The following is a 27,863-nucleotide window of genomic DNA, read 5'->3' on the forward strand; positions in this document are numbered from 1 at the left end:
TCACTTTTTTTTTTTTTTTTTTTTTTATTCATATACAAAGGGATCAAGGCCACAGAATGCCTTGCTTTCAAAAGCGAGACAGAAACAGGCTGTTCTCCTTCTAACATTACAAAAATAGAAATTATCAGGAGAGGAAGCAACTTAGAATATGCACTAAATACATACCCCATGAAACTGAGCATTTTAGAAAGCTATCAAGGAGATTTTGCTATACTTGAGAAAAAACAACCTGTCTAACATTTTTTTTTCCAGAAAAAGGAAATGCGTAAAATCTTGCTAGGGGAAGAAATCTTATCTTTTGTTCCACTATCTTTACCCTTATTCCTTCAAAAAACACCTTGCAAAAGCTGCCACCACAAGAAACCTAAAGCCTATTTTTCAAGCTCAACACTGGTAATAGTCTATTACACCTGCAATGACGATAATGAAAAGTGTTCGTAAAACTGTGCGGCAATTACAGCTGTGTACACTCTGCTCATAATACAGGTTTTAAAAGGAGATTAATCATGCTCTGATCCTCAAACTAGACTGCTAAATCATGATGATGTCACACAGTGATTCACACTTCAGATGACTCATACAGCTGGGATAATTATCTAGTAGGTCTTCTGCAAGTCTCCTGTTCAGTGAGTGACCACAGTACAGGACTGAGGACTCCTGTTGTATGAATGAAAAAGGAAGTGTGGAGAAACAAGAAAATCAGTACTACAAATCAGGTAGTATTAGATGCCTACCCTGACTAATTTGCATATTTAATTTGAGACACAGGTTTCCTCTTAGCTGTGACCATATTTTATTAAATACCCTGCGATTTTATGATACAAGTAAAACTCTTCTTTAAATGTTTATGCTTGTCTTTGTACATGTATGTAAATTATCAGTCCTTTAAAAAAAATCTTGTGACATAGCAAAATATTTTTCCAGCTTCCATATAAAATAGCGCTTTTTCTCTTCTGGTAGAAGACATTAAAGTTTGTACTGTATTAAGTGGTCTGTGTAACTTTTACAAAGTTGTATACAAAAAATGTAAAAGTATGCAAAAATTCCAAAGTACACTCTGACAGCTAATGCTCTGTGAATACTTTATTACACAAATTACATTCAGCTTCTGAAAATAGTGTTCTAACAGTGATACCATCTAAAAATAAGACATCCCAGAAACACATCAAGTTAGGAAGAAGAAAAAAAATTAAATAGAAACTTCTCTCTTTCCTTCAATGCAATATAATGTTAGTGATTTTAAAAAAATAGAAGAAGATTTAGCAGCTTTATTTTCTTGTGGCACTGTATTTTCTCTGTACTGCAACAGGTTAAGGACATTGAAGAGGAAAGGCACAGAACAGAAATTGGCAACTGAATAGTTATGAGAAAAATATTTTGATGAAGCAGATAGTAAGACTTATTTACAGGATCCCCAAATTGAGATGAGAAGATACTACTGCTTTAAATCAGTGCTGCAATTAGAAGACTGTTTGCTTTATTAAGACGTTCACATAAAAAACAACGGCACTGATATGGAACTTTCATACACTCCTCCACTTAAAAACCAGAATTAAAACCAAACAAAAATTAAAGGAACCAGTGTACAGCCCCACACAGACTAGTACAGTTTACAGTCAAATACACAAAATCTTAAACGTGCTTAAGGGAGAAGGAATCTGACAGGTTGAATTGTATAATGGAGAACTCAAAGGCTGGTTTCAAGATGATGAAGGTGCTGGTGGGGGCGGAGGTGCTGAACACTCTTCCTCTGAATCTGTGCCATCATCTTCATCTTTCTCTTGATCGCTTCCTTCAGTGCTCAGTCGGTCAAACCCTTTTCGGCTGTAGCCTTTGTGACTTGCAAAGAAGTTCCCAAGGTTAAGGCCAGCACTGCCTTTACCTGTGTAAAGTAAAGGTTTGTCACAAGGTTTGCTTTACTGTATGGGGGGAATAAAAATCTATCTATTCATTCAACAGTATAGTGGAGATTATTTTAAGTGTTATTTCAGAAACTGTTTTTAAAGACCAGCATGAGACACAAAAGCTAAATACAAAGATATGAAAGAGGAAGGAAATTAAATCTTTGAAGTAGAAGTTTCAGACTATTTTTTTCGGTAACCATAGTTTCATTAAACCTTTACACAGGCTATTTGTGTTCCCACCAGTTTGCCCTTAGTCTCGAGGTACTTCACTTCATTCACCAGATCTACAAATAACTATTACAACAGATACTACTCTCCCACTGCTAGTGACACATCCTCTTCAGTGGGCTAATAATGACATATGAAAAGTGTTGTAAAAGACATTTCCACAAAACAGCTGAGGTTTGTCCCCAATCCTTCCTCTGAGAAAGTTCCATCAAATTAGCTCTTCTACTAGAAGTGAATACAGAAAAAACGCTCCAGTTACTGAGTTCTTAAAAGTTCTTCCATGACTTAGACTTACCTCTAAGTCTGCCTAAAATTCTGCCTGAATTTGAATCAAGTTTGTGTTCCCCATCAGCTGAAAAATAAGGTATATTTCAAAAATAAGCTAAAGAAAATCATATTCTGTGATTAAATAATTATCTGATACAAATCACAGACATGCAACAAATTGATCAGCAGCTCAAAGAAGCAAAACTTGTACTTTCAGCTTCTTGATTGTGAAATTATAATTCCTAACAAAATTATCATAGCATGGATGTTCAGTTTATGCCAATTCAGCCATAAAGAAGATTCACATATAAATTATTTCTGAGAATTTAATTTCCTCAACGGTTCACTTATGTTAGTGTGAAGAGTTTAGAGGAAGGACAAGAACTTTGTCATTTATAATGTACGCAACTACACTCCAGCACACTGTAAAATACAGCTTGACACTTGAAATTGTATAGTTTTCATTCCAGAAGACTGCCTTTCTGGAAGACAGTGATCTGTGAATTTCTTCGGATATTTTGGAGGAACTTCCCTCCCCCTTCACAAACTATATAATTTTTCCTGGTAACTCTTTCCATTCTTCATCTGAAGAAAAATTTAATGTCATGACCAAAATGACTTGTTCTATACACTGCCCAGTTTCCATAAATCTGTGCAAGAAGTTTACTTTTACCAATACAACTGTATCATGCTCTTTGACACAGTACATTCAAGCACTACTTGAATCCAAATAAAATGTAAAGATGCTATTATGCATCACATCCATTAACAGCAGCACTGCAGTAGTCTAGAGTGTTTGCACATTTGATGTGCTAAACCTGTTAGAATACAAGGAGTCAGAATACAAGATCTTCAAATAAAATACATCCAATTCAGCTGCACAGCAGTATTTTATCACTGAATTACCTATTCTGTCATAGTGAGTCTTATCTAGTGGCTGAACTGTTATTTCTCTATTTCCATGTACATTTTCTTCTCTTGAGAATACCTTGATAAACCTATTTATGTGATAGAAAATAACAAGTGTAATGATCAAAGTCCTATGGCAGTCTACCAGTTTCTCAAAAACAAGGTTATTATATGATATGACGTAGGAGCAAATTTATGTACCATTGTAAGTACCAATTAAAGCTCTCACAGCAATGGACAGGTACATTATGGAAATGCCTGACTCACAAAATGTAGAAGGTAGTAGTGAACAATAATACATAATCTCTTGTAAATGTTACCTGTTTGCATTTTGATTATACCTTTACAATATACATAGAGTCTTCTGTTCTCAATAATTTAAAGATCCCAACCTGAAAATCAAACTATGCTCAGAGTATTAAAATTTATGTATTCTAGAGAATAACGTGAATATATTTTAGTAATTTCTGAGATATCAATTTTTGGCTTGACACCAATTAAAGTTTTAGATACATGTTCTGAAAACACAGTGGCTTGAGATGTAATATTAAAGGCATAGGGGGATGCAGTTGCTGTGTGCGCCCTGATTCTTAGTTTGCATGCACTGTCACAGTAACTGTTGAGAAGGGTAAAGAGACAGGAAGCCTCTCTCTTTATACCCTCATCCCTCAGTGTTTAGTGACGTTTTGAACTGGAATAATAAAAGCCTGTTCTCTAGAGTTATTCATGGTTACCTCCATAGACAGTTGTCTTCCTCCACCGAATAAATACTAAAATTGCCAGCAGGACAACAACAGGGATAATTAGAAGAGTTGTAATAAGAACAAAGGAAACTCCAGTGCTCGCCTGTTGGACCAAATGTTGTTTTTCCTGCTTCTTTAGAGGGTCTGTTGATTCTGGGTTGTTTTTCAATCTGGTTTCTACAATTGTTTCTGATTCTTTAAAAAGAAGACAATTTCAGTATGTAATGCATATGCATCAAGCAACACAGAACAAGGCATTAAAGAGAAGAACAAGTGAGAATACCTGGTGTTGAGTAACAAGGAAACAAAAGACACTTATGGAGACATTTTTAGCTCTTGCCGATGTTATCCCAAATGTAAGATAGAGGGAGTCTGAACTGATATCACCCACTAGCAAAGATGCTCTCCCCTTTTCTTGAATGGGGAAAGGAGAGGTGTCAGGGGGAGTTTTGTCTTAAAAAGTGTCTATAATTTATAATATAGAAAAATACCCCAAAGTTCTATTCTTGCAAATAGGGTGTGGAATAATATCAATTAAATATATCCTTTTGATAATAACACTTCAACAAGAAATATAAAAATCCAGTATATGCTGAATTATAATAAATAAAAAGGAAAGCATTTAAAGTTCTTTTTAATAAACTCATGACAAAGGGTTACATTTTCAGAACTGCTACATCCCGTGAAAGAACTCTGGCTCTGTAAATCTGAAGAGCTTTTGAAAACTTCATCCAGTCATTCCTGACTAATTTGCTACCTCTCCACCAACAAGAATAAAAAACATTTAAATGAAATCCTCTGTGCTGTTTTGTATGGATGAAGGATCACATGCTTTGTGCTAACTTTTAATGAGTAAAACTGTCTAGCTGTATATTTTCAAGTCTGACTTAACTGCATGTCTTAAGAAGTAGCTGCATCAGAAACACACTCTGAATCGATTCTGTTTTGATTCTGTACCAAACTTAAAATGATGTTCTATTCTGAAAGAATAGCAAATGTTTCAGTTTACACTTAACACTAATACAAAGACAACAATGATATCATTGTTATCACTAAGACAATAATAACAATGATATGATACCACGCTGTCTGTTCAAGTAGTAGTTATATCCAAGAGCAATTTTCCTCCACCATCTTGCCCATCTCTAGGCAAATCTACAGTTCTCCACATATTTTCCCCACTTGACAGCAGTGCAAGTAATAGTAACAGTCTCTCACCAGGAGGCTGTGAAAGTACAGGTCACTCCTGTCCACTTACTAAGGAGAGCATGACACAAAGCCCACTGGCTATCTGCTTTCTTCAACTCGAGTTGAAAGATGTTTACTTCAGCCTCCTACCCTAAGCAGTTTTAAAGATTCTTACTTAAAAACTGTTTCTTACCCTGGTGATACTATTGCATTTTTCTCTGCAACATTAGAATTGTCAGCCAGCATGCTATCTTCCTAAAGAAAGCCAAAATGCATTAATATATCCCTAGATTTATTGTACTGTGGATGCTGTAATGTCAACACTTCCGTTTTGAGTGCTTCAGGAGGGCTGATGTACCAACAGAGATAAAATAGAGGGATAACAGTTTTGGCAGTAAGTATTTAATTGCTTTATAATGTCAGCCTCCTTTATTCTACTTCATTCTATATGCTTGCAATCAGCAGTTGGGATCTTCTGGTATTTTCCTCTGTCTGCATATACATGGCTAAAGCAAACCACACAAGCTCTGAATTCAACCAAAGCAAACCAGTTAAGAATGTCTGAACATTTTATAAAGGCCTCTCCATAGCCTGTTACTGTTTTTCTGGAAGGGAAATGAACTTTTCAACATAAAAGACCTATGTAACAGAATACAAATGGTTAAAATTACTTTTCATCTTCCTGAATTGCTACCTTACCCCTTTCAATCTCCTATATGTGTACTTCTTTATCTCCTTATATTAAGTTTCTACATAATTTTAATTTCTTCTTTTAATTTTCATGCAGATAAGTAAAAAAAAAAAAAAAAAGAAGAAAGCCTGGCAAGGCTGTGTACTGAAAGACTATGTAGAAAGATAAACCATTTACCATTTCAAATAACAATTTTTTGATGTTTGACAATTGTGGAGGAGGGGGAAGGATGCTGGGGAGTAACTAACACAATTACATTTCAGAGCTATTTCTGCATCTAAGGAAGCTGACAGAGATACCAGTCTGGATCATACCAGATGGTGGTACGGAATTATTCCCCTAGTTAAATTTTTACCTCAGTGTCTGTGAAGCACTTGTCATCACTGAAAATGAAGTGTTTAGATTGGCTGTAAGATAGTGTCTACTAGGTAACACTGTTACAAGCTGCTTTTTAGTGTTTCCTATGCCATCTAATTTTATCTGTATAAAATGATAGTGAAAAATGAAACAGTCAAACTAGTCAGCATTTTCCCCTCCAATTTGGCAGAAGCAGTCCTAGTCTATGTGAAAATATTGGTTCCTTCATTTCCATTATGAATCAGACTAACCTTTTATTTCCTGTACCTCAATACCAGCCTTTTTAACTGACCGATGTTCCATTTCTGTAAAACAAAATTATTCTTCAGGACAACTGACATTTCAGAAAGACACTCAGTGACATTTACCTGCTAGCTTTCTCAAATGTACAGTAAAATCCTACAGTAAGCAATCCCATTAGCATCTGAACTTCACTAAAGAGAGTCAATAGCTCACAAGGCCATGGAAAAATGAAAGAGCTTGATTCATGAAAAGTGTTTGAAATAATTAGCTTTTATGCCACAGAAAGATTTTATTTGTGTAAAGGTTCAGGGAACCCCAGAAAAATAAAACTGTTCATTATAATCAAAATCATGATGGATTAAAGGCTGGCTGAATAAGGGCTCCTTAGCTACTGCAGTTTTATACTGCAGCAAAAGCTAAAAAAGAAAATTATGTACATGAACTTTCCTCACCTAACCTGTAAGTGATCAGTAATTTCATTATCTTTTTGTTCTCATGTTTCTCTGAATGAAAGCCTAGAAGTGTTCTTGTTCAGTTTACTATATGTAGAAAAAGCCATATCCAGTCAGAATTACAGTTTATCTGATCCAGTTTCCTGTTATTAAGAGCAGCTCATATCAGATGCCCCAAAGGAAAATCCATGAATTATAAACAGACATATATGGAATAACTAGCTTAGTCAGAAGTTCATTTATAACAGCAGGCTTTTGCTGGTTGACTAATACCCTGAAGCCCGAGGCTTTCTCTCTCTCATACATTTTTTATCCAATACAATGTACCAGTGGATTATATTTTTATTCCTGTAAAATATTTAATCTCTCTCTGAGTCCTCCTAAATTGATGTCTGACTAATCAGGTCCCTCTCCCTGAAGTCAGGCTGCTTGTCTTGCGGGGTTACTAGATTAAAACTGGGAAGTGTTTCCATTTAACGGAAATGGGACTTCAAATTATACTAGATTAATTTTCTAATGATAAAGATTCCCAAATAAATTAATATAAATTTTAAGTCGACTTGTGTTTTCACTTCAGCCCCTGGGAGTTTCTTGTATGATAAACTCAAAGGAAGCAGTTGACTTCTCAGCAAATGATAGATTAAAATTATTAAAATGCTGAAGAATCATGCTTTTGTTTAAGCAGGTACTGACATGATAAAGGGATAGATCAACCATGAGGCAAATGGATTTTGACACCTCCTGTGACAAACTCACTCATGCACTCAGGACTCTTCTTTGACAGAGCATGTATCAGTGATGAAGAATGTTCTTTTAATAAAAACTGAGCAGTAGCACACAGGTTTTGCAGGCAGAGCTTGTAACATACTTAAATCATTGTCATTAAGCCACCAGGTTCTTGGCCAGTGGTACCTTGTAAGTAGCACTGATCTGAAGATACAAAATATGAAGTTGTGACATTAAGAACAAAAAGAACATACTTTCTGTGGATGCAAACTTCCACACTGCTCTGGCATGAACATCTCCAATGAATACTGTTTTATCTTCTGAAGCAACAACATCATGTGGCATCTCAAAGCTCTGTGAAGATAAGCAGTCACAGATTACTCTGAAGTGTCTACACATTCATGAGGCCTCCCTTAACACTGAACTTGAGACTGGTCATATTCAGTCCTTGGACTGGAAAATGCAGCAGGTGCTGGGTGTGAAGGCCTAACATGAGTGAAGGGAGAGGAATTCCATTTCTATTGTACATTTCCCTTCTCCAGGGATAACATGGCAATTATTTGTTATATTGATGCTAAGCAATTTTTATATTTATAATATTTATATTCATATTCTTGCATTCAATTTTATCCTGTAAAATACATATTTAAAAAATAATGAATCTTGGTATAAAGCTCACATATTTAGTTTTTATCAGAGGTTGTATGCAACACAGCTATTTGCTCTAATTTGAAAAAAAAAAATATAATTTGAAATTGGACTGCAAATAATAGAGTATATATATTACCAGAAATGGGAATCTAAACATCCATTCTTTAGCCTAAGACAACCTATGGAAACTTTTTTCTTATATAAATGTAATTTTTATGTACAATACTGTATGAACGACACTTAGCCCTAAGTTCCACACTAATCTTCTGTAAAGAAGGGATGTAACCATGCAGTTGAATATTATTTCTGCTTAGGAATACACTCTCTTTTTTTACAAATTATTAACATCTAAATATATAAATATTTCAGGTCATCCATTCTTCTCTTAAATTAGCTTTTATAACTGTCTGACATCAATAAAGTAGACTAATTCTACTGGTACTGTCTGTAGGAATCGTCTTGAGGATAGTATAATTTTCAAATGTGTACCACACGTAGAAACTAAGACCCAAAATTCTAGTGTCTTTATTAAGTTAATGCTAAATGGAATTCCTTTTGAATACCTTACATTATAAAACATCTTATTTCCTGGTAGAGTCTTATGAAAGTTAGATGAAATAGGATGTTGCCAGCATTCTCATAATTATATGCACCAGGCACTCTGTGTAATATTCTACCTTTCTAAGTGGAGTGAAAGTGTCAATTATTTCTCCAGTAGAGAAGTTCATCACAAATCCTTGCACTGGTTCTGCTTCTCCAGGATAAGGCATTCCATTAATTGCAAAGAGGAGACCACCTGCAACAACGTTAGATTTGCTTTAACAACCCCCACACAGCAAACTACAGTGAAGATGAATTGTAATAGTATAAATGAAAAAAAGCTGTCTGAGAGAGAGGCATAGACAGAAAGGTAACTCAGCAGCAAACTAAATCACAAGAGGAAAGTTAAGTAAGCTGTAACAGGTGAAAGTTTGGCATTTAAGAGATGTATACATTGTTCAAATGAGAAGAACAAGGAAGGCACTACTTTACAGATGGGTTAAATGTAAAAAGAATGCGAAAGCATTAAAAAAAGATGATCTAAAGATTGCTTTGCTAAGGATGCTTGATCTGATAACAGAAAGTTCTTCAAATGCATCAAAAGCACAAAGCCAGGTAGGAAATCTGTGGGGCCACAAGAGGAAAAGCCGTGAAAGGGGGGAGTCAGAGATGAGAGGCCTGTGGCAGGGCAGCTCAGTTTTTGTCAGTTTTTTCTGTTGAATACGTTGAGGAGATTTTGACACTTCATTTTTTTTATAGCAAAGAGGTCAGAGGAGCCAGCCCAAATGGAAGGAGATACAGAAAAGGTGTTAGACAAGTTGGAGGTTAATAATTCACCAGGCTTAGATGGCATTCACTCAAGTTCAGAAGGAAGTTAAATATGAAATTACAGACCTCAGGCCAAGCTGAGTAACCTAGCACTGCAAACAGCCACTCCTCCAGAATACCAGCAGACTGCCAAAGTAATACCCACAAGTAGGGCTCAAAAGGGTGCCTGGGAACTCCATGTCAACAAATCTGGCTTCCATCCCCAGAAACATGGTAGAATCCATAATGAAGAATAAGACATGGGTAAGTGTGGCCTGTTGGAAACAAGTTGGTATGGCTTCTCTACGGGGAAATTGTGCCTCACCTCTGAACAGGGAGAGAACGAACACAGGTAAAGGAGATTCTGTAGACATACTTGGATTTTCAGAAAACCTTTGACAGGAGTGTGCACATCAGAGGTTATTATAGAATGTGAGTTGTCACAGGGCTGAATGAAAGAACCATTAATGAACAGGAAGCAAAAAGCAGAGCTTAAGGGCAGATCGTGTAATTTTTCAGGATAGAGAAGTCTGAGTAGTGTGATCCTGCAGCAATCAGATCAAGTAACAATTTGATTTAATAGTCTTTATCAGTGACCCAAAAAATGGGGTGAACAGTGACATTTCCCAGTCTGAGGAAGGTACTGAGTTCCGTGGAGTAGTCAAAAGCTTGATGATGCTGAGAAAGTCTGGAAAGAATAAGTAAGTTGTCAAACAGATGACAGAAGAGCTTCAGCAAATACACATGCAGAGTGATGCATCTGTGAAAAAATAATCTAGATCATGCCGCTGTGAAGTTTAGCTTGGAACTGGCAGCTACAACTCAGGAAAGACATCTCCAAGCCATCACTGAAAGGTCTCTGAAATCTTTGGTTCCATGTACAGTGACAGCCAAAATTTTAACAGAATGTTGGGCATCATCAGGAAGAGAATTGGGAATGGAGGGAGCAGTTCTGTCACTATGCAAAAACTTAGCAAGCCCACATCTTGTGTACTGTGTGCTGTTTCACTCTCTGCGTCTCACGAAGGTCCTAGTGAAGTTAAAGATGCTAAAAGAGAAAGGCAATAATAATATTCAAGGGGTTGAAGTAATAGATGGCTTATGGGGAGAGACTGAGGTGGCTGGAGCTCGTTGGTTTGGAGAGGAGAAGACTAAGAGGCAGCAGATATGGGGAGTGTGGAACTGCTATGCACCAACTCCCAAAATACTGGGACTGAGAAGCACTCAATGAAACTAGGTCACTTTTTAAAAATGAAAAAAAAAAAAAAGTATGTTGTTAACTTCTGGACACTGTAGCTGTAGGAAGTCAAGGAGGTAGACAGTACAAGCCATTTCAAAATGGGATTAGGAAAACTCATGGGCAATGGGTCTACAGAAAGATACTATACGGAAAAGGTCAGGAGCTACCTCCTAACATCCTTAAATAAAGTGCTTGTGGATGCATGAGGAGTAGGAAAGGAACAGACCACAAAATGCATCTAGGCTTACACATTCTCCTTAGAATTCCTCTCTTGCTGTCACAGACAGAGCTATAGGTATCAATTATCTCATCCAGTACAGCATTTCTTATGTTCTTGGCAGATACATGAGAGATAACCCTGATGTTACATTTGATATCCACTACAAGTGAGGAGTTTGACATGCCAAAATTTCTTATACAGTTCTTGACATTTACATTACCTTATCAGTATTAAAAATCTAACGCAAAAACTGTAATACAGTAATTGTTAACCAGATTGTGATATTAAAAACCACAACTTTTTAAAACTGCTTTCAGATTTTTTGTTTTATGAAACCCAAAACTTTTCTTAATAATTTGGAGCCACTTTACTTTGTTGTCTTTGATGGAGCTTGAAATGAATATTTTAAAATGTTATTATTAACTAATCAGTGACTGTGCAGTCACTAGGAAGCAAACAAGATCATCTACTTGTTGACATCATATTTACAGAGTCTAATCAGTCAGTTCTCAGAAGCAGAGATTATATGCAAACTTCCTTCATCCTGCAAGCAGGAAAACAGGATAGTTCCAAAATTTTCCACTACATCAGCTCTGCTTTGAAAGAGAATAAATATCTGGTCTAAGCTAACATGACAGCATTCTTCATTAAATAACAATCTGTACTGCGACATACTAGCATAAAGCAACTACTTGAAATCTGAAAAACAGGACAAAACATTACCTGGAACATATGAAACTGCAAACAACTCTCTTCCAAATGATTTGTGCTTGATCTCTCTTATGAATTCCCCAGTCTCTAACATGAAGCACTGAATTCGACCATTTTCCCTGTCTGCAACACACAGCTGACTGAAGTCAGGGATCAGGGCTAAACTATGAGGGATACGAAACTGTCCAGGTCTGGCTCTGCCTAAAGAAATCTCTGCAATACAAAATATTCAGGTTTGTGTTAAAGTACACAATGAAACTATCAGTTTTGCTTACAAACAGCAATATATCACATTGGCAAAAGAATAAAGTCTCCTTGCTTTCTTCTACTAGCAGTTTTACTTGTTTAGGTAGGTAAACTGGTAGCCTTTTGTGTTGACTTTGTAAATGCTGAACTTATGAATTCGCGATTTTGCTATAATATTTGGCATAGTTTAATGCCTGATACATAAACCTGAGTCAGGCAGAAATGTAATTATTCATAAAACATACATGGGATCATGGCATAGACCCTGCAAAAATGGTAAAGGCTTATACTATTTGATGAAATGTTTAAGAAAAAAACAAAGTTTCTGTGAAAGTCAGAACATCTTGATAGGATAGGACATGCCAATACATGTACTGAAAGCATGCTAACAAATTCTCATTTTTTATTTTTTAGTGAATATATAACTGCAAGTAGCTGTATGTTTAGAAGAGAGAAAATTAGAATGCAGCGAGAAGGCTGAAATTCAGCTAGGGCCTGGGAGGTATTTCAGTAATAGAAATTTTAATAGTAACATCAGTAATCTCATGGTTCATAATGAGTTCATGATAACAGCAGTACAGGTAAAGTACCAAGAGCTCTGACCTGTACCTTCTCCCCACTGCATCATGTATAATCCGTTTGGAGAGAACTGAATGATTCGACTGTTACAGTAGCCATCAGAGACATAAATGCTGCCAGTGATTGGATCCACAGCCACATCAGTTGGTTGACAAAAATGACTTTTGTCACTGCCCGGTTGCAAAGCCACTCCTAAGATCAGTAATGGTTCTTTGTCATCTGCTCGCAGTTTGAAAACCTTTTTTTTAAGTCAATGGGAAAAAAGAGTTTTCAGTTATGGAAGGTGAAATATAAGAGGGATGACTGACTATGCAAAAATATCTACTACTGTGTATAAATTAAATTTATATGCCAAACATAATCTTAATATATTGACTATGACATCTATTACCAGTTTTTCAATAGTGTTGATTTTAGGAAATGTCTGCCTAAAATAACATTTACTGTGATTACAGCAAACAAATTAGTTTCACATTCTGGATTTAAGTACATAGAAGAATCAATAAGCAAAGATGTAGCAGAAAAATCTGTTCTTTTTCAAAAGAATCATTGTTTTAAAACAGATACCTCTATTTCTGAATACTATGTCCATGTAGCAAATGATTCAACACAACTATATTCCATGAAGGCAACAGAGGTCAATTTCTGTAGGCATATTGTTAATGTTTATCTTAGGCCTAGATAAATAATTTATGTTAAATCTCTAGAAAAAGAAAAACTTTTTTTTTGGCAAAATATTAAGGTCCTGATATTAAAGCTTCAAAAACATACCTGATGGAGAGCTACATCAGTGACCCAGTAGTTACTATTTTTATCTATACTCAAACCATGTGGTAAATAAAATCTGCAAGCATAAATGTAGAAGAATAAAGTTAAAAACATCTTTCAGTAAGAACGATGTAGATGTGAAGACTTCACTTTTTATTTACAGATCAACAAATGCTGTACATACTAACTACCTGTAGTATTTAATGTAAAGATAGCTTTCCAGAATAGAATTTTCTTGACAAGAGTGTCTCAGCTCTGAAATTCAACTGATCTCCAGTATCTCACTCAGGCTATTAGTATCTTTAAGGACAATACACAATACTCTTGAGCTCTGCATTTCTGTTAATCTGGCTGGCAGATGAAATTGTATGAATCGCTAGAAAGCAGAGGTGGTAGAGGCAACAAATCACTTTTATTAGTTGCTGACTTTGTAATTATTATTTATTTATTCATTTAAATAAACTCAGGATACAATCACACAATGTAACACAAAATATATGTGAAAATGGGCTTGGGGACTTTATGGAGTAAAATATACAGAAATGTTTTTCTACTAATGAAAGCAAAAATAACTTACAGGCTTTTCCCCATGGAATGAAGCAGTTTTGCATTACTTGGATTCAGGACAAGAATTGTGTTCTGTTCAATAGGTCCAATTCCTCGTTGCTGATAAACAAATTTGCTGTCAAATGAACTACAAAAAAATAGTGGAATAGAAAGCCATCTGATGAACAATACACATGCAACTTAAAGCCAAGTTTTGTAGTTTAATTCCTGTGTCAGATAATTGACTTCTGTTTTTCTTTAAATAAACCTTATTACATTACCATATGATTTTAAGATTTATAGTACTGGATGTCTGCATTTCTTACTGAGGTTATGACTTCCAAACTAATGAAAAACCCAAATCAACACAGCAACAATTAAGATAATCCTAAAGTAAGAAAGCAAAACAAGCAAAAAACCCTCTTTTTTTATTTTTTCTTTTCCCCTTTTCTTTGCTGTGGCAAATCAGAAATGGGAAATCAAACAATATAGCCTAAATGAAAATACAGCTAATCACCAGGGCATAACTGCCAGTAAAAACAGGTATACTTTGTACTGTGTAAGGCAGTGTGTGCATGTTTGCATATCTTTTTTTTTTTTTTTTTTTTTTTTTTCAAAATTCAATACTTTGCAAACACAATTCAATATTTTGCTAGAGCTTACTATGGTAAGATTCAGGTATTAAGGTTCTGATCCTTTTCAGAGTGTGCTTGCAGGACACAATAGGATATGAAGAGTATTCCTCCTAACCCCACTGCTCGACACTCAATTTTCAGGGTACGTGGAATGTATTAATTAAACAAGTCACTATTTCAGACATTAAGAACTGGGATTAACTTTCCAGAAGGCATTTATGAGGCATAAAATTATCATATGCTTAACAAAGAATAAAAAATATAGTTGCCTGTGCCCCTATGGAGAAGTTGGCTGTTACTATAGCCTGTTGAAATACACATCCAGCATTTACTGAAGGTAAATAGAGTGTAAAAGATTTTGAACAAAATTTAAGTCTAATTGTTAGAAAATGGTATTTGACTGTGGATGAAAAATGTGTGAATACAAGACATACTCCTACCTCCCACCTTGTATTTTTAAATCCATTTGTTAATCCCAAGAGATACCCAACTATGATTGATGCAACTTGGTAAACAAGAATATACTTCATAGTCTCAGAGAAGGCTATGAATAAAGCTATTAAAACTTCCTATTATACAGTCCTAGCAGCCTCACCTCTCCATAACATTAAATATTTATGTCTAGAATTTTCAATGTGAAAATGTAATACCGCCTTCATATATAAGCCAGAAAAATCTATGACATTATGTGTTTAAGTTCCTGGACAAGCTATGATTAAAAAATATTTAGATACTTCCATTATATATGGTAACTACCTGTAACTCTTTATTTTATTTCGAGTAGAAACTGGTAAATCCTTCTCAGTATGAATGGTTAAGCACATGGTGATAGTTACTAAACTCTCTACTGAGCCTTCCTAAACACTCTGCCATGATGCCATAGGGAGACATAGGTAAATGGTAGTGGCACACAATGGCCTACTGATGTGTATCTGCCTGTTTGGCCACGCCATGGTTCAGCATGTCTTGTTTTATTCTTTACCATTACTGACAGTAATCTTCCATGACAAGTTCTTTTGGTTTTAAACAGTTTTATTTTAAAAGGGGTCTAATGCTTGTAAGGACTTGCTCTAGGTATGGATGACCACAACTGGAGAACCAACGCTGGACAAACTGAACTAATGTTATAATTAATCAGCAGAGCTAATCACAGAAGAGAATCTTAGTGATGGTAGGTGTTATACAAAAACAAACAAAAAAAAACCCCACAGAAAGCCCGGTTGTGTCTCTGGAGAACTGACTATCTAGACAACTTTAAAAAATTATTGGCTTTCCGTATTGTGATTTTGGATCTTAGTAACAGTGCTGTCCAGACGTCTAAGTATTCCCAGCTAACAACTACACAGCTTTTCTGGGAACTCAGTGCTTTCAGTGTAAATAAGAGATTGTATGGTATTTTATGTGAAGGAAGCCTAGTGATCTTTGACATTAGTTTATGGGAGTGATCTTCCATGCATCTTCTCGCTGCCAAATCTCCTTCTCTAGGAAAATTGCAAGCTGCAGAACCACAGTCACAGTTTCCTTCCCCGAGTTTGAGACTAATTTCCCAGGTAGTCAGTGTTACTTTGTTTCAACTGATAAATGAGGACAAAAATGATGCTGACTACTGCTAGCTTAAAAGAAGCAAGACCAAAATGAAACAAATGAAATAAGCGGACACCTTACTATTAAATGTCATATTGCTCTGTAGCATGGTTTTCCAACAGGTTCTGCAGTTTGATATCAGAGGGCAACTAAAAGACGCTGCATGTGTCACTACTAATCTGAAACCCCAATGTAACTCCACAGCTTTTCTTCTACTTCTCACCTGGCCACTTCACACTAATACAAACAATTTATTGCTAAATCTAACATCCTTCTGGTGGGCTACATATTAAATTTAGACAGACCACCTGATCTCATAACCCCTGCAGGCACAACACTGAGCTTTATTCTTGATCAATATCTACCACCATTGTGGCATGTGCTCAGTCTAAATTAACCTGCCTAGCTCATTAAGAATGCAGTATCAAGAATGCAGTTTATTTTGTTTATTATGTCTTTTATAAATTGCATGAATAGTATACACTTTTCACCACAAAATGCAAAATAACTTTCAACTGGATTCATTGCTTAGCCAGCTGGATAGTTCTAATTTTTTTTTTTTCATTCTGAATAGCACATGCTGCATATAGCAAAGAGTGTTCTGACACTGATGAGACGATGTGGTAGAGGAACCTGACTTATTTAAAAGGATTTTTTTTATTTTAAATCATGCACAGAAGGAATGCTACAGCCACTGAAAAGCTGCTACTGTATTATAGAGCCTGTCATTCCATAACTACTTTTGCATTCTAAAGCAGGCTGAAGCTGCCTTACGAAACAGCACAGATCATTCGTCCAACTATATTTAGTTGAATGGGGATGCAGCTTTTATGGCTTATATTAATAATGCATTAGAAACATTTGTGCATTGTCTAACAGCACAGATAATTTTTATTTAATTTGTTTTTATACTATGCTACTGAAGCATTGAAACAGAGAAAATAAATTCTGGGATTTCAGGCTTGATTGATTAGTCACTTTTATAATTTGGTAAGCAATATTACACTCAATGAATTGCGTATTTGCAGCTAATGGTAAACATTAACTTAAAAGTCTGGTAACTTCTTATCCCTTCCCTATACAACAGTCATGATAAGACCCTTTCAAATACTCATTTTTTTATTCCTTTTTATTGAAAAATGAAAACACATATACTCCTTCCTTTTCAGCACAACCTATGAAAGGGTCCCCAGACTATTTCATGCACCCATGACATAGCCAGTGACAAAAAGGAAAGGCTGCCTGGCTGAGCACATCTGTGTGCCTCTACTCTGTGCCCCAAGCTATGCTTAATCATAGGCATGTTTTCCAAATACGCTGTTTTAAAGTCACAATACTATATATAAACAGGCCTATAGAAGTGTTAGCCTACTTGATTTAAGGGTTCCTACCAACTCTAGCTTTCCTAAATATTAACTGTGCTCCACAAGAAGAAAATGCCAAACTAGTGAACAAAACCCCTCTGAAATGAATTAGGATTTCATGGGTAGTTATCTTTATGGAAGGCCCATAATCAGCCTCGGTTAACAGTAGCTCATCTTACATGTTTGTTACATATCTGGGACTGGATGCTTCTGATTATATTTACAAGGCCAGGCAGTTTCACTTTGTCCCAACTTCAATCTCTGCACAAATATGCAAATCTCTGCAAATATGGCACGAAGGACTGATGTACAGATTAACATTACTAATACTAAATACAAGATAAAGCATTTTTCTGGGAAGTCTGATAATCACAGGCTAGAAATACTCAGAATATGAACAATGGCTGCTGTCAAATAGAGGGCTGAGTTAAGTGAACCTGTATTATTACCCAGCACAGCTGGTACGTATGTGGATTTCCAGACTCCAGACCACAGCTTTGGTCTTCTGCACCCACACTATAAGAAAGTTGAAGTTCAATCTGTCTCTCAACACAGTTGATTCAGTATGCTTTCTATTTTAGGGAACATTAATGTTTTTTTTGTTTTGTTTAAAATCTGTAGGCTCTCCAAATACTGCTTAGTCTCCAACTCCAGCTTTGTGATGTGGGTATACCTCAGTTGCCACGCACTCAAACATACATGTCTCAGAAGTAAGAAATGTATACAACTGCCAGCCTATTTACAAATATGTTTTCCATTCTTTCTTCAATAACACACAGAACTGCATGTATGTTCATGCACAGGAGGATGAAAAAAACCAGATCAGCATCAGCTTCTACTCAAAGCTTCAGTAATAAAAGTTGCAGCATGCGTCATCCTTTCCAATTTTATAGTCTGTATTTATATACACTTGAGCTGGAGAGATTACTGATATAATGTATGAGACATAAATGATTGCCATATCTGCTGCATTATGTTATTTCGCTAAAAAATCCAAAGTACTTACGTTCCTTCATAAAGCAGTATTCTAAGCATAATATTTTATTATAAGGTTGAGAAAGCTGCCCCCTCTAATTTTCAGAAACTATGTTATCTTAAAATTAATCCACTGGCAGTTGAAAAAAACCTTCTTGTTTAGCCTTATACATATATACATGGAGAACAGATGCTTAGAAAGAAGATTAACATAGCACATTTAAAAAGGGTACTACATAATATTCTGTTATAAGCTAATACTATTTCTTCCCAGTGTTCTGTTACAATTTAATGGAAAGTTTTGCAAAGCGTCCATCAAAACAGTTAGATAGACTATTTTAAAGCTTAAAGACATAAGGACATTGTACAAATAAGGACACTGTATTTTATTTGGAATGTTCTGTTCCTAAAATAATATAACTTTGAACATATTACTTTAAAAACACTAGAAAAATCACCATTATAAAGTTTGGACTTTTTTTTTTTTTGGGGGGGGGGGTGACACTAAATGCAGTAGATTTTATCAAATGAGTAGAACAAAGCTTGTTTTGAGAGACTGCCTCTCAAACAATCCAATTTGGTTCAGTGGACATAAACATAAGAAAGATAAGCAGAGTTAATTAATCTCAGTGAATATCATACTAACATGGTCATATAGCTTAAGTTTAATGCACTATGTTCCTTTTCTCTGGACATACATTCTTACTGTCTAAGGACCCAATAACCTCATAATCTTGAACTGTCATTCTGACTGTCATTCACCACTTCCATTCTGAGTCTCCCAAAGGCACTTTCAGAGAACTGAATTTTAAACGGAGAAGAAACTGTATTATGTCTTTTCCTGTGAAGATATACAAACAGCACACACCAATTTGACCTTCTAGCATGTCATTTGGCAGATTATCTACTTACTTTTCATCCCAAACATGATCACCTCTGTGGAAGATAACTAGGTTATTTTCAGGGTCCAGAGCCAACCCAGAAACTTGGCCTAGTTTGAGGTCTAATCCAGGCCACTCCACAGCCTCTTCTATATGGAAATCTGACCAAAGAAACAAATAAACAGAAGACAGACATTCGTGTAACATATTTATAAAAGAAACATGGTTAACTGGTATTTGGTACAGACTATTAGAAATTATATTAATATTTCCTTACATGCAGTATTTTCATTAATGCATTGCAATTTAATTCCAAGCATAGTTTTATTATAGGAAAGCATGCACAAGCACTGGCATCCTGCTACATACAGGATGACAGAAACTTCAAAACTGCTTTTGACTTCATTTGTTTCTCCATCATATAAAGATACAGGTATGCAGACTCTAGAAGGTTTAGGAACTCTGTGAATACTTTCTACATTGAAAGACTACAGAAATATGCAACTACTATCCAAAATCAGCAGGCAAATTTAAATATTAACTTATCAGTGTTTTAGTAAAAAATGTGTAACAAAGCCTATGAATCACTAAATAAACTACATATCAGAAGTGGTTGATTCATGACTTTTTTTCAAATAAAGCTTTTAACACTAACAGAAAAAATATAGGGAAGGAAGAACTGTAAAAAGAAGCAAATAAAATAGTAATTCTGTGAAGTTTGCCTATGACATTTCTTACAGCCATTATGCATTAATTCTGGATCGTGTTCATATCCTAATCCAAATATTATAGGCATAAACAGGCATAAGGAACTGAAGGAATCAATGCCTCAAGGACAAGTTGTGGCCTTTGTGAATAGTCTAAGAAAGGCTGCCCAAGGAATTGCAGAGTGTATCACAGGATGCACGTCCCCGTTCCCTTGCTGCTGTAGTGCTAAATTCCTTAGACAAGCCTCAAAGGAAGCAAACGTAGCCTGAGTGAAACTGTATGTTCGGGGAAAAATAAGGGAGATAAATAACCAACACCAGATGTACCTAAGCAAAAACTGAGGAAAAAATAAGGTGGGGGTTGGGGGGTTGTGAGGGGGGAGCCCGACCACAGACTCAATTGGACAAGGGGGTTGGTGCACCCCATCCCCCCTCAAAGCATGTGCAGAACCCATGCTACACCTTTTCCTTATCTCTCATGGAAATGAGTTCATGGAACACCTGCCTTTCTTGGTCTAGTAGGCTGATCAGTTGACAAAATGAACTTAAAAGGTGACAGAAAACTTTACTATGTGTGCACCCACCACCCAAGATTTCCAGACCTGAGACAATGCTGGAACCAAGGGTGGTGATCAGACTGTTTTCCTCTCCTCTCCTTTCCTTTTCTTTTCTTTCTTATAGATTTATCAATGATACCCTACATTGCTTACTATCCTTTTCCAAATTTAAGTTGTTTCTACCGCAAATAAAACATTTTAACTGGTCATTTGGTGTTGTTTCACCTTAATTTAGCCTGAGGGGATCACAGAACCTTTATGACACCCTGGGCTCCCAGTCCAGGTCATAACAATAGGAAATAGATGTCTAAATCTGATGAATGAGATGAAGAAGAGTAAAATATCTGTCATTGTTTAGGCTGTAACACACTGTTTTTAACAATAAATACTGGATAGTTTTTGAGTAACAGAAATCTGATTTTCACACTAAATCAACAGCGCAGGATTTAGCAAGTGAACCACTACTAAAAGTCTTGTGTTTGTCTTAAATTGTAAAACTACTCAATTAAGGGAGACAAATATAGTTTCAACTTAAAGATGAAAATTAAAAATATAAAAACTGATCCTTGTTTTATGTAAAAATAGACACACTGATTAAAGGCATGAACAGTTCAAAATTAATAGACTACTTAAATGCTATTGGGGAGAGGTTGGTCTAGGTTGCTCTGTCAGTATTAGGAGAAAATTGAACAATATTGCCAAAAATAAAAAATCTAATGGCAAGACAAATGTCACTAATTCTGATAAAATAAAACAAAAAAAATCCTAAAATACCTTCTACACGTTAAGAAATCCATCACTCCTTCCAGAAATCAATTTGTTCAGCATAATTTATGTATTTCTAATGTGCAGACGTATGTAGGTACGTATAGCCAAACTGAAGGTGAATAAAAAGCAATTTCTTTGCAGTTATGTAAAACTGGAGCTGTTTCACTAGTAGTCATTGCTTGACAGCATCATGCTGTACTTCACAACTTTCAGTTCATCCAAAGTTTGTGTGTTTTACTGTGATCCTAAACACCAATCGCTAGAGTACCATCTAATCAGGTGAAACACATATTCACAAAGTGCCAGGTCATCAGTGATCTGAAACAAGGCAGATCACAGACCTTAACATACAGCACCCGAGGAGTTTGATATGGTTCAGCTGGAAATGATCTTCTAATGACAGGAAAAATGAAAAGGGAAACAATGTCCAAAATCTTGAGGTCACCTGTGCAACCCAGCTGTTCTGATAAGCATAGCCCCCCTTCCATTTCACTTGGAAGAGTTGTAGCCTGAGCAGTAACAGCAAGGATAGGGTGGAGGGAAAACCATTTTCTACAAGCTACGCAGGGGAAAGATAAAACCAGTGCTGAAACCCTACCACAGACTGAGAGATTATTCTACCTTTGTAGTTTTAGATACCATAGCTAGAGTAGGTGACAGAAAAACATTTTGGGCTAACACAAACCTAAGGCAATCAGCAACTTCTAAAACAAGAAATTCTATTCTGTTGGAATTTTAGCTGAACAAAAGTTCTGAGCTCAAAGAAAAGCTTTTAAGAAAAAAATTGTACTTATTCACATTTCTGTACAGTTAATTTGGTCACAGCAAGCGCAGTACCAGGTGTTTTCATGGACATCAGGATGGAATTAAGGAATTCAAGGATGGAATTAAAAAAGGAATTAAAAGGATGGAAATCCAGTGTCTGCCTCCTCACTTGCTCTTCCCATATTAGTCTGAGTTAGTTTGGAGAAAACTTTAATGTTACAGTGTGCCTTGGCCTCTGAGCCTTCTCCAAAAAAAGCTAGAAAAATTAAAAGGCTAAACATAGACGTTTTGGCTTCTGTAAAATTTAGTCTCTTAAAAGGCATGTACTATAAAATACAAAATGTTTATACTTACACATAAAGGACTAAAATATTTTTGATAGATCAAAATAATAAAATGAATGTACAGTGAAATACAGTCTAACCACAAGAACTGCAGGCTCCATACAGCCTTTAGATTTTCTCACTTTTCCAAAATTGGTTTATTATTGTTATCTTTTCCCTTTGCAAGTCTCACACTGAAGGCCCTTTGATACAGGTTTATCTTAAGGCAACTAGCTTTTCACAAAAACACTGAATTTAGAGTTCATTTATCTAAGCCTGATTATTAATTCTTTACAAAACTAAGTGGTCCATGGGAAAGTTACACATGAAACCAAAGAAAATTACATTTCCCCATTAAAATAATTTACAATTACTTTAAATATATATATATAATTACCAGTTGTGTTGTAAATGGGATTTCTAAACTAAGCACCAGATCTTCTACCTTGTAATTTAGAGTAATTCCTTTCATCAATAAAACTATAAAGAATTACAAGGATTTAGAACATGCAAATCAGCCTCTTAGTGAAAGAATATAGCCCAATTTATTGGCAAAATTGCAATTTACTGTCCAGAAATCCCTGTAAGCTCTTGCTAGCTTTATAGATTTGCCATGTTGCATTTACTTCCTGCTATCAGAGTAGTCATTTACATTTTGACAAATATAAGTAAGCAATACACAAAGGAGTTTTAAAAACTGGAAAATTACAATGTTTGTCTTAATTAGGAGGTATAATTGTACTGGCTGTAGTGATGTTGAACAATCTGACTGATTAGTGACCAGTCTCAGGTTAAGATGATAACAACAGTGCAGGAAGAGCAGTTGTATAAAGTTATAAACAGAATATTTATAACAACCTTACTTAACATATTGGTTGCTTGCTATTTCAGGCCAGCTACAGGTTTAAATGTGGAATATTTGCAAGACTAAAACTATTAAACTATTTTAATTTAGGTAATTCCTAAACAGTTATATGAAATTAATTTAACAGCAACCAAAGTCTTGCCCAAATAATTACTGAGACTTTTTAAAATTCAATATAGTAAGGAATTTTCAGAAGCTGCAAATTTTTTATCAAATCAAGGCAAGTTAAAGCACTTCAAAGGAAGTTAAAACACTTTATGTCCCACTTCTTCCTCTGAAGAGAAAAATTCTGTTATGGGAGGTTTTGTTCTTCTAATACGTAAATCCCAAAACAGAAACTAAACGTGTTCTTAAAGATTTTATTGCTATAAAATTTATTTCGCCAAAAGATGGCGCTGACAGCTTCTGCAGTTCAGAATTTCTGTAGTTAGCAGTATCACAAACATAAAAGAAAAAAAAATCAATGCCAATTAAGATCATTTCGGTTTTCCTTTTTGCTGTAACTCAAAATTGCATCATTTGAAAGTCCATTTATTAATTAGTCCTCCACCAACAAATTCCCCCCAAATATACAGCTACTAAAGTAGCCAAGGAAATGATTTCTTTTGTTAGAATGTATTCCATATGGTGTGCCAACTAAGCCAGTTATTCAGTTCACTGACACTTCGTCCTCTGGATCGGTTAGAACAGAAATTTGTTTTTTCCCTTCTACACACCACATTCTATTTGTCTGAACTGATCAAACTGGTTTTGCAGAAATGCTACACACATTACTCTTCCAAGCATTTAATTCCAGTGTCATGAGTGTATTTGATTCCATAAAATTACTTATGATTTACACTTATGTCAGGCACACACTAAATCCCACCTGTTTTTGACCCTATGCCAATAACTTGGCAAACTCTCATTTAACTGACAAGATTAACATAACATTAAAAAGTCTTCATCTTTGTTTTTCAGTTAAATACAAAGCCAGAATTTTGCTGAATTTGATTACTATAACAGCATGTCACATAAGTGGAGACATTACATGTTAACATTTTGAACTGAAATAAAAATCAAATGGATGATGAATGATGTATATTTGTGTACAACAGTACTTGGAAACATCAAGCTGGTTGGTTGCAACATAAAAGCAAGCATGTGCTGCTACAGCTTAAGCATACAGATGACTTTCATGCATACATACCAGTTTCTTTCATGAGATACTCATCACATGCTGCATTATCTGGCTTTCCACATTAGCAAATAAGACTAAGAACAATCAATATCACAGAGACCAAAATGCAAGTAAAACAAACACAACACTTCCTTGGTTTCTGCTGTCATAGAAACCTGAAGGGAATGAATTATAACCCTAGTGTAACAAAACAGCCTGTCCAGGACTATTTGGATAGTCAAGCCCAATTTGAAATAAATAGGCAGAAAATTTTACTTCTTGAGCATTTTTCAGGATTAGCTACCACTCTTTCTGAATGAGAGAAAAAAACATTTGATAGAATTACAGCAATAAATTTTAGAAAATCCTGTATCTAACAAACCAAGTTAATCAGAAAACTCATAAAATGCATCAATTATCCCAGTGACCATTTTGTAGTAGTTACTTGTATTAAGAAAATTCTTCACTTCCCTTGACTACTATATCCTTTGTTTACATTGTTTTAGCATAATTGATATAAAATCATTAAGTAAAAGTCTTGAGAGAAGAAAAAATATATGTTCCAAAAAGTAGTGGTATTGTGCCTTTGGTATACATGCTTTCCTCACACGTGAAGTGGGAAAGAACCCCACTGAAATACCTCTAAAATAGAGAGGGGACATTTCCATAATTAGGAAGACTGTCATGTAAAATACTTCCAAGCATCAATTGATATTCCCTTCAGATTCTGCTAATGTGGATCACAGCTCTTACATTGCACTTCATTGTATAAAATTAATCCCTAACCCACCTCCTGTATGTTCTCTTTCCCAGCTTCCCTCACCATGTTTAGGTTGTTGTAAAGAGAAATGTCTGTTCTCTGGTGGCCTCAAGGTAGACTCTAGTCTGTGAAATTTGTGAATTCTGTCTCTGACAAGAATAGTATTGTCCCTCTCATCATGATTTGTGATCTCTCTGGCAAGATCCTTCTTTTGGACTACATTAGCAATCTCAGCTACAAGATCTGATTCTGCCTTTTCTGTAGGGTTATGCTTATGCACATGCACAATATCTTCCCTTTCTCCTAGCAGCTTGGAAAGGAGTGAATAGAAATCACCTGTACAGAAAAGAGAAAAGATAAGAGGAGAGGAGGGAAAAAACAATTATAACAGACTGTGTACTTTTAGAAAGTTTCAGCAAAGTAACTATATATAATGTAACAAAGTTATTCAAACAATCATTGTCAAAAGTAGTACAAGAGGGAACTGTTTCAGCCTTGGGAATTGAATGAGCCAAGTCTCTGGTATGAAAAGATAATGTCAAATCTTTATCAACTTTAATTTACATATAAATGTCCACTTCCACCTGACACTCTGGCATCAAAAAATCATCACCTCTGCACATATGTTCTTGGGAACAAAAGAGAAAGAGGGAAAGAAGACAAAGAAGAAAGAGAAAGAGAGAGAGAGCGAGAGAGAGAAAAAAGAGAAAGACAAAGAGAAAGAGAAAGAGAAAGAGAGTGCAAATTTCAGTGAAAGGGTATTTATGATGGAATTACCTGGATTTGCCAGGCTACTGCAGACTTATTCTATTTTTAGAAAACAGAGGTAAAAATTCTATAGTTTTATCAATTTTATCACTTATAAAGACAATAATAGACAGTCATGATGTATTTCAAAATACATTTTTTTTTTAAATCTGTCATTGCATAAGAAGCTTAGGCTGTAAGAAAACAATCTTTTGCATTTGCAAATAGATTTTGTAGAACATACTGTAGAAAGAAAGCATACTAGTAAAACAGAGTGAACCATTACATTTTCATTTATTAATTTGGTCTGGGTCATGTCCATCTTCTTCCTCCAAATAGTAACACACTTTAGTCACAATATCATCTGGCAATGCAGGGAACAGTATTTCTCAAGCTGCTTGCTAGCAATGCATTTATCACCATAGCTTTCTTAGACACCATCAAGCATTTTGGTCAATTCATGAACAGCTCAAAGCAAACAACTGAAAAATAGGTCTGCGAACTCTAGACCTACAACTTTCTTCACAAATATTCAAACCATCCAAACAGGTTTTGATGAAGTCAATGTTCACTTCCTTTTGCAGAATTAAATAAAGTGATTACATAATGACAAGTATATTCCTCTCCTGGGATTTTCTGTTAACCAGCAGGTATCCAACTTGTTAGAATTTATTAACCAAATATCTTGACTGCCTGAAACTCTTATCAATTCTGTTAAATACAGCTGCACCATATGAATGGAAAGAGACAAGTCTAAGGTTTAATGCAAGTAGGTATACCTTTATTTCATTTTCAGTACAAATAACTTATAATTAAGAATTTATATTATTTTATGACCGGCTATATAAGACATTTTTTAGAAAAGCAAAACTGTAACTAATGAAGCTTTCACCAAAAAAACCACATCCAGAACCAGAAACCATCACTTTCAGCCTGGGACAGAGGAAATTAAGTCTTCTGGAAATGACCCTAAGAGGATCTATCACGTTAATAAACAATCCTAGGTTTAATGATTTTGAGGATTCCATTCCTTGCCCTTGGAAACGAAATATGGGTGATATCATCTGTGTGAAAATTACTGAAGTAATAGGGCCAATTTCAATTAAATTAACAAAGCAAATTAGATAAAATCGCTAAGCTATATAACAAATATGAATTATTTGCTTCAAGTACAATTGTAAAGCTAGAATGTTTCATAATCCCAATACTATCATTCAACTAGTCCAATTACTGATTCAGAACAAATCCAAATATTCAAAAAGTCTGATAGAAGTTTTGGATACAAACCATATTTACTGAGAAAACTTTATAATAATCAGGTTCAGTAGTCTCTACTTAAAGCATCCAAGAATTGGTGCTGATGCAGAAACACATTTGGAATTTCCTTTATTTATGAAACATTCAGTATTAAAATACTCTGCATTGGCCTTAAGTATATTTTTGCACCATTTAAAAAAATTAAACAAAGTTCATATGTACAAATGTTTTGGTCTTATCCATGGCTGGAGACCCACAGATGAGCAAAGCCCACTGACTTCTCTATATGCAACCATTTCCACTGAAGAGGTCTGAATGGTACCAGTGTTCTGCCTAATGTAACTGTGTAAAGTCTTCCTAAACCACCAAGCCTGGTGCTATTTTAAACTGCACACCTTTCTAAACCAAGTTTAGTGATCTTTTCTCAGTTCACTCTCTCCTAGTTCTGTATCAACAATCTCATCAATTTATTTGTAATTCTTGGTCACATAAAGAACAAT

At 35.3% G+C, this 27,863-nt stretch overlaps 1 protein-coding gene across 8 annotated transcripts in view; it reads right to left on the reverse strand.

The window, feature by feature from the left end:
* Positions 1-1,065: 1,065 nt before the first annotated feature.
* Positions 1,066-27,863, reverse strand: part of PAM (peptidylglycine alpha-amidating monooxygenase) — a 148,094-nt gene continuing 121,296 nt past the window's right edge. For 3 of the 8 annotated variants that reach the window (XM_042787667.1, XM_042787668.1, XM_033006510.2), the window contains 12 exons: positions 25,390-25,695; positions 19,487-19,616; positions 14,048-14,164; positions 13,474-13,546; positions 12,727-12,940; positions 11,890-12,090; positions 9,037-9,155; positions 7,963-8,062; positions 6,539-6,592; positions 4,043-4,246; positions 2,428-2,484; positions 1,066-1,882 (listed from right to left, as the gene is read on the reverse strand). In XM_042787667.1, the coding sequence (XP_042643601.1) occupies positions 1,701-1,882; positions 2,428-2,484; positions 4,043-4,246; positions 6,539-6,592; positions 7,963-8,062; positions 9,037-9,155; positions 11,890-12,090; positions 12,727-12,940; positions 13,474-13,546; positions 14,048-14,164; positions 19,487-19,616; positions 25,390-25,695 (1,757 nt within the window). In that variant the 3' untranslated portion in view covers positions 1,066-1,700. The remainder of the gene's footprint in view (positions 1,883-2,427; positions 2,485-4,042; positions 4,247-6,538; positions 6,593-7,962; positions 8,063-9,036; positions 9,156-11,889; positions 12,091-12,726; positions 12,941-13,473; positions 13,547-14,047; positions 14,165-19,486; positions 19,617-25,389; positions 25,696-27,863) is intronic. The other 5 variants (XM_042787669.1, XM_042787674.1, XM_042787673.1 and 2 more) reach the window with 5 other exon arrangements.

Source organism: Tyto alba, unplaced genomic scaffold, assembly GCF_018691265.1.
Source record: "Tyto alba isolate M040663 unplaced genomic scaffold, T.alba_DEE_v4.0 Super-Scaffold_13, whole genome shotgun sequence".
Lineage (NCBI taxonomy): Eukaryota > Metazoa > Chordata > Aves > Strigiformes > Tytonidae > Tyto > Tyto alba.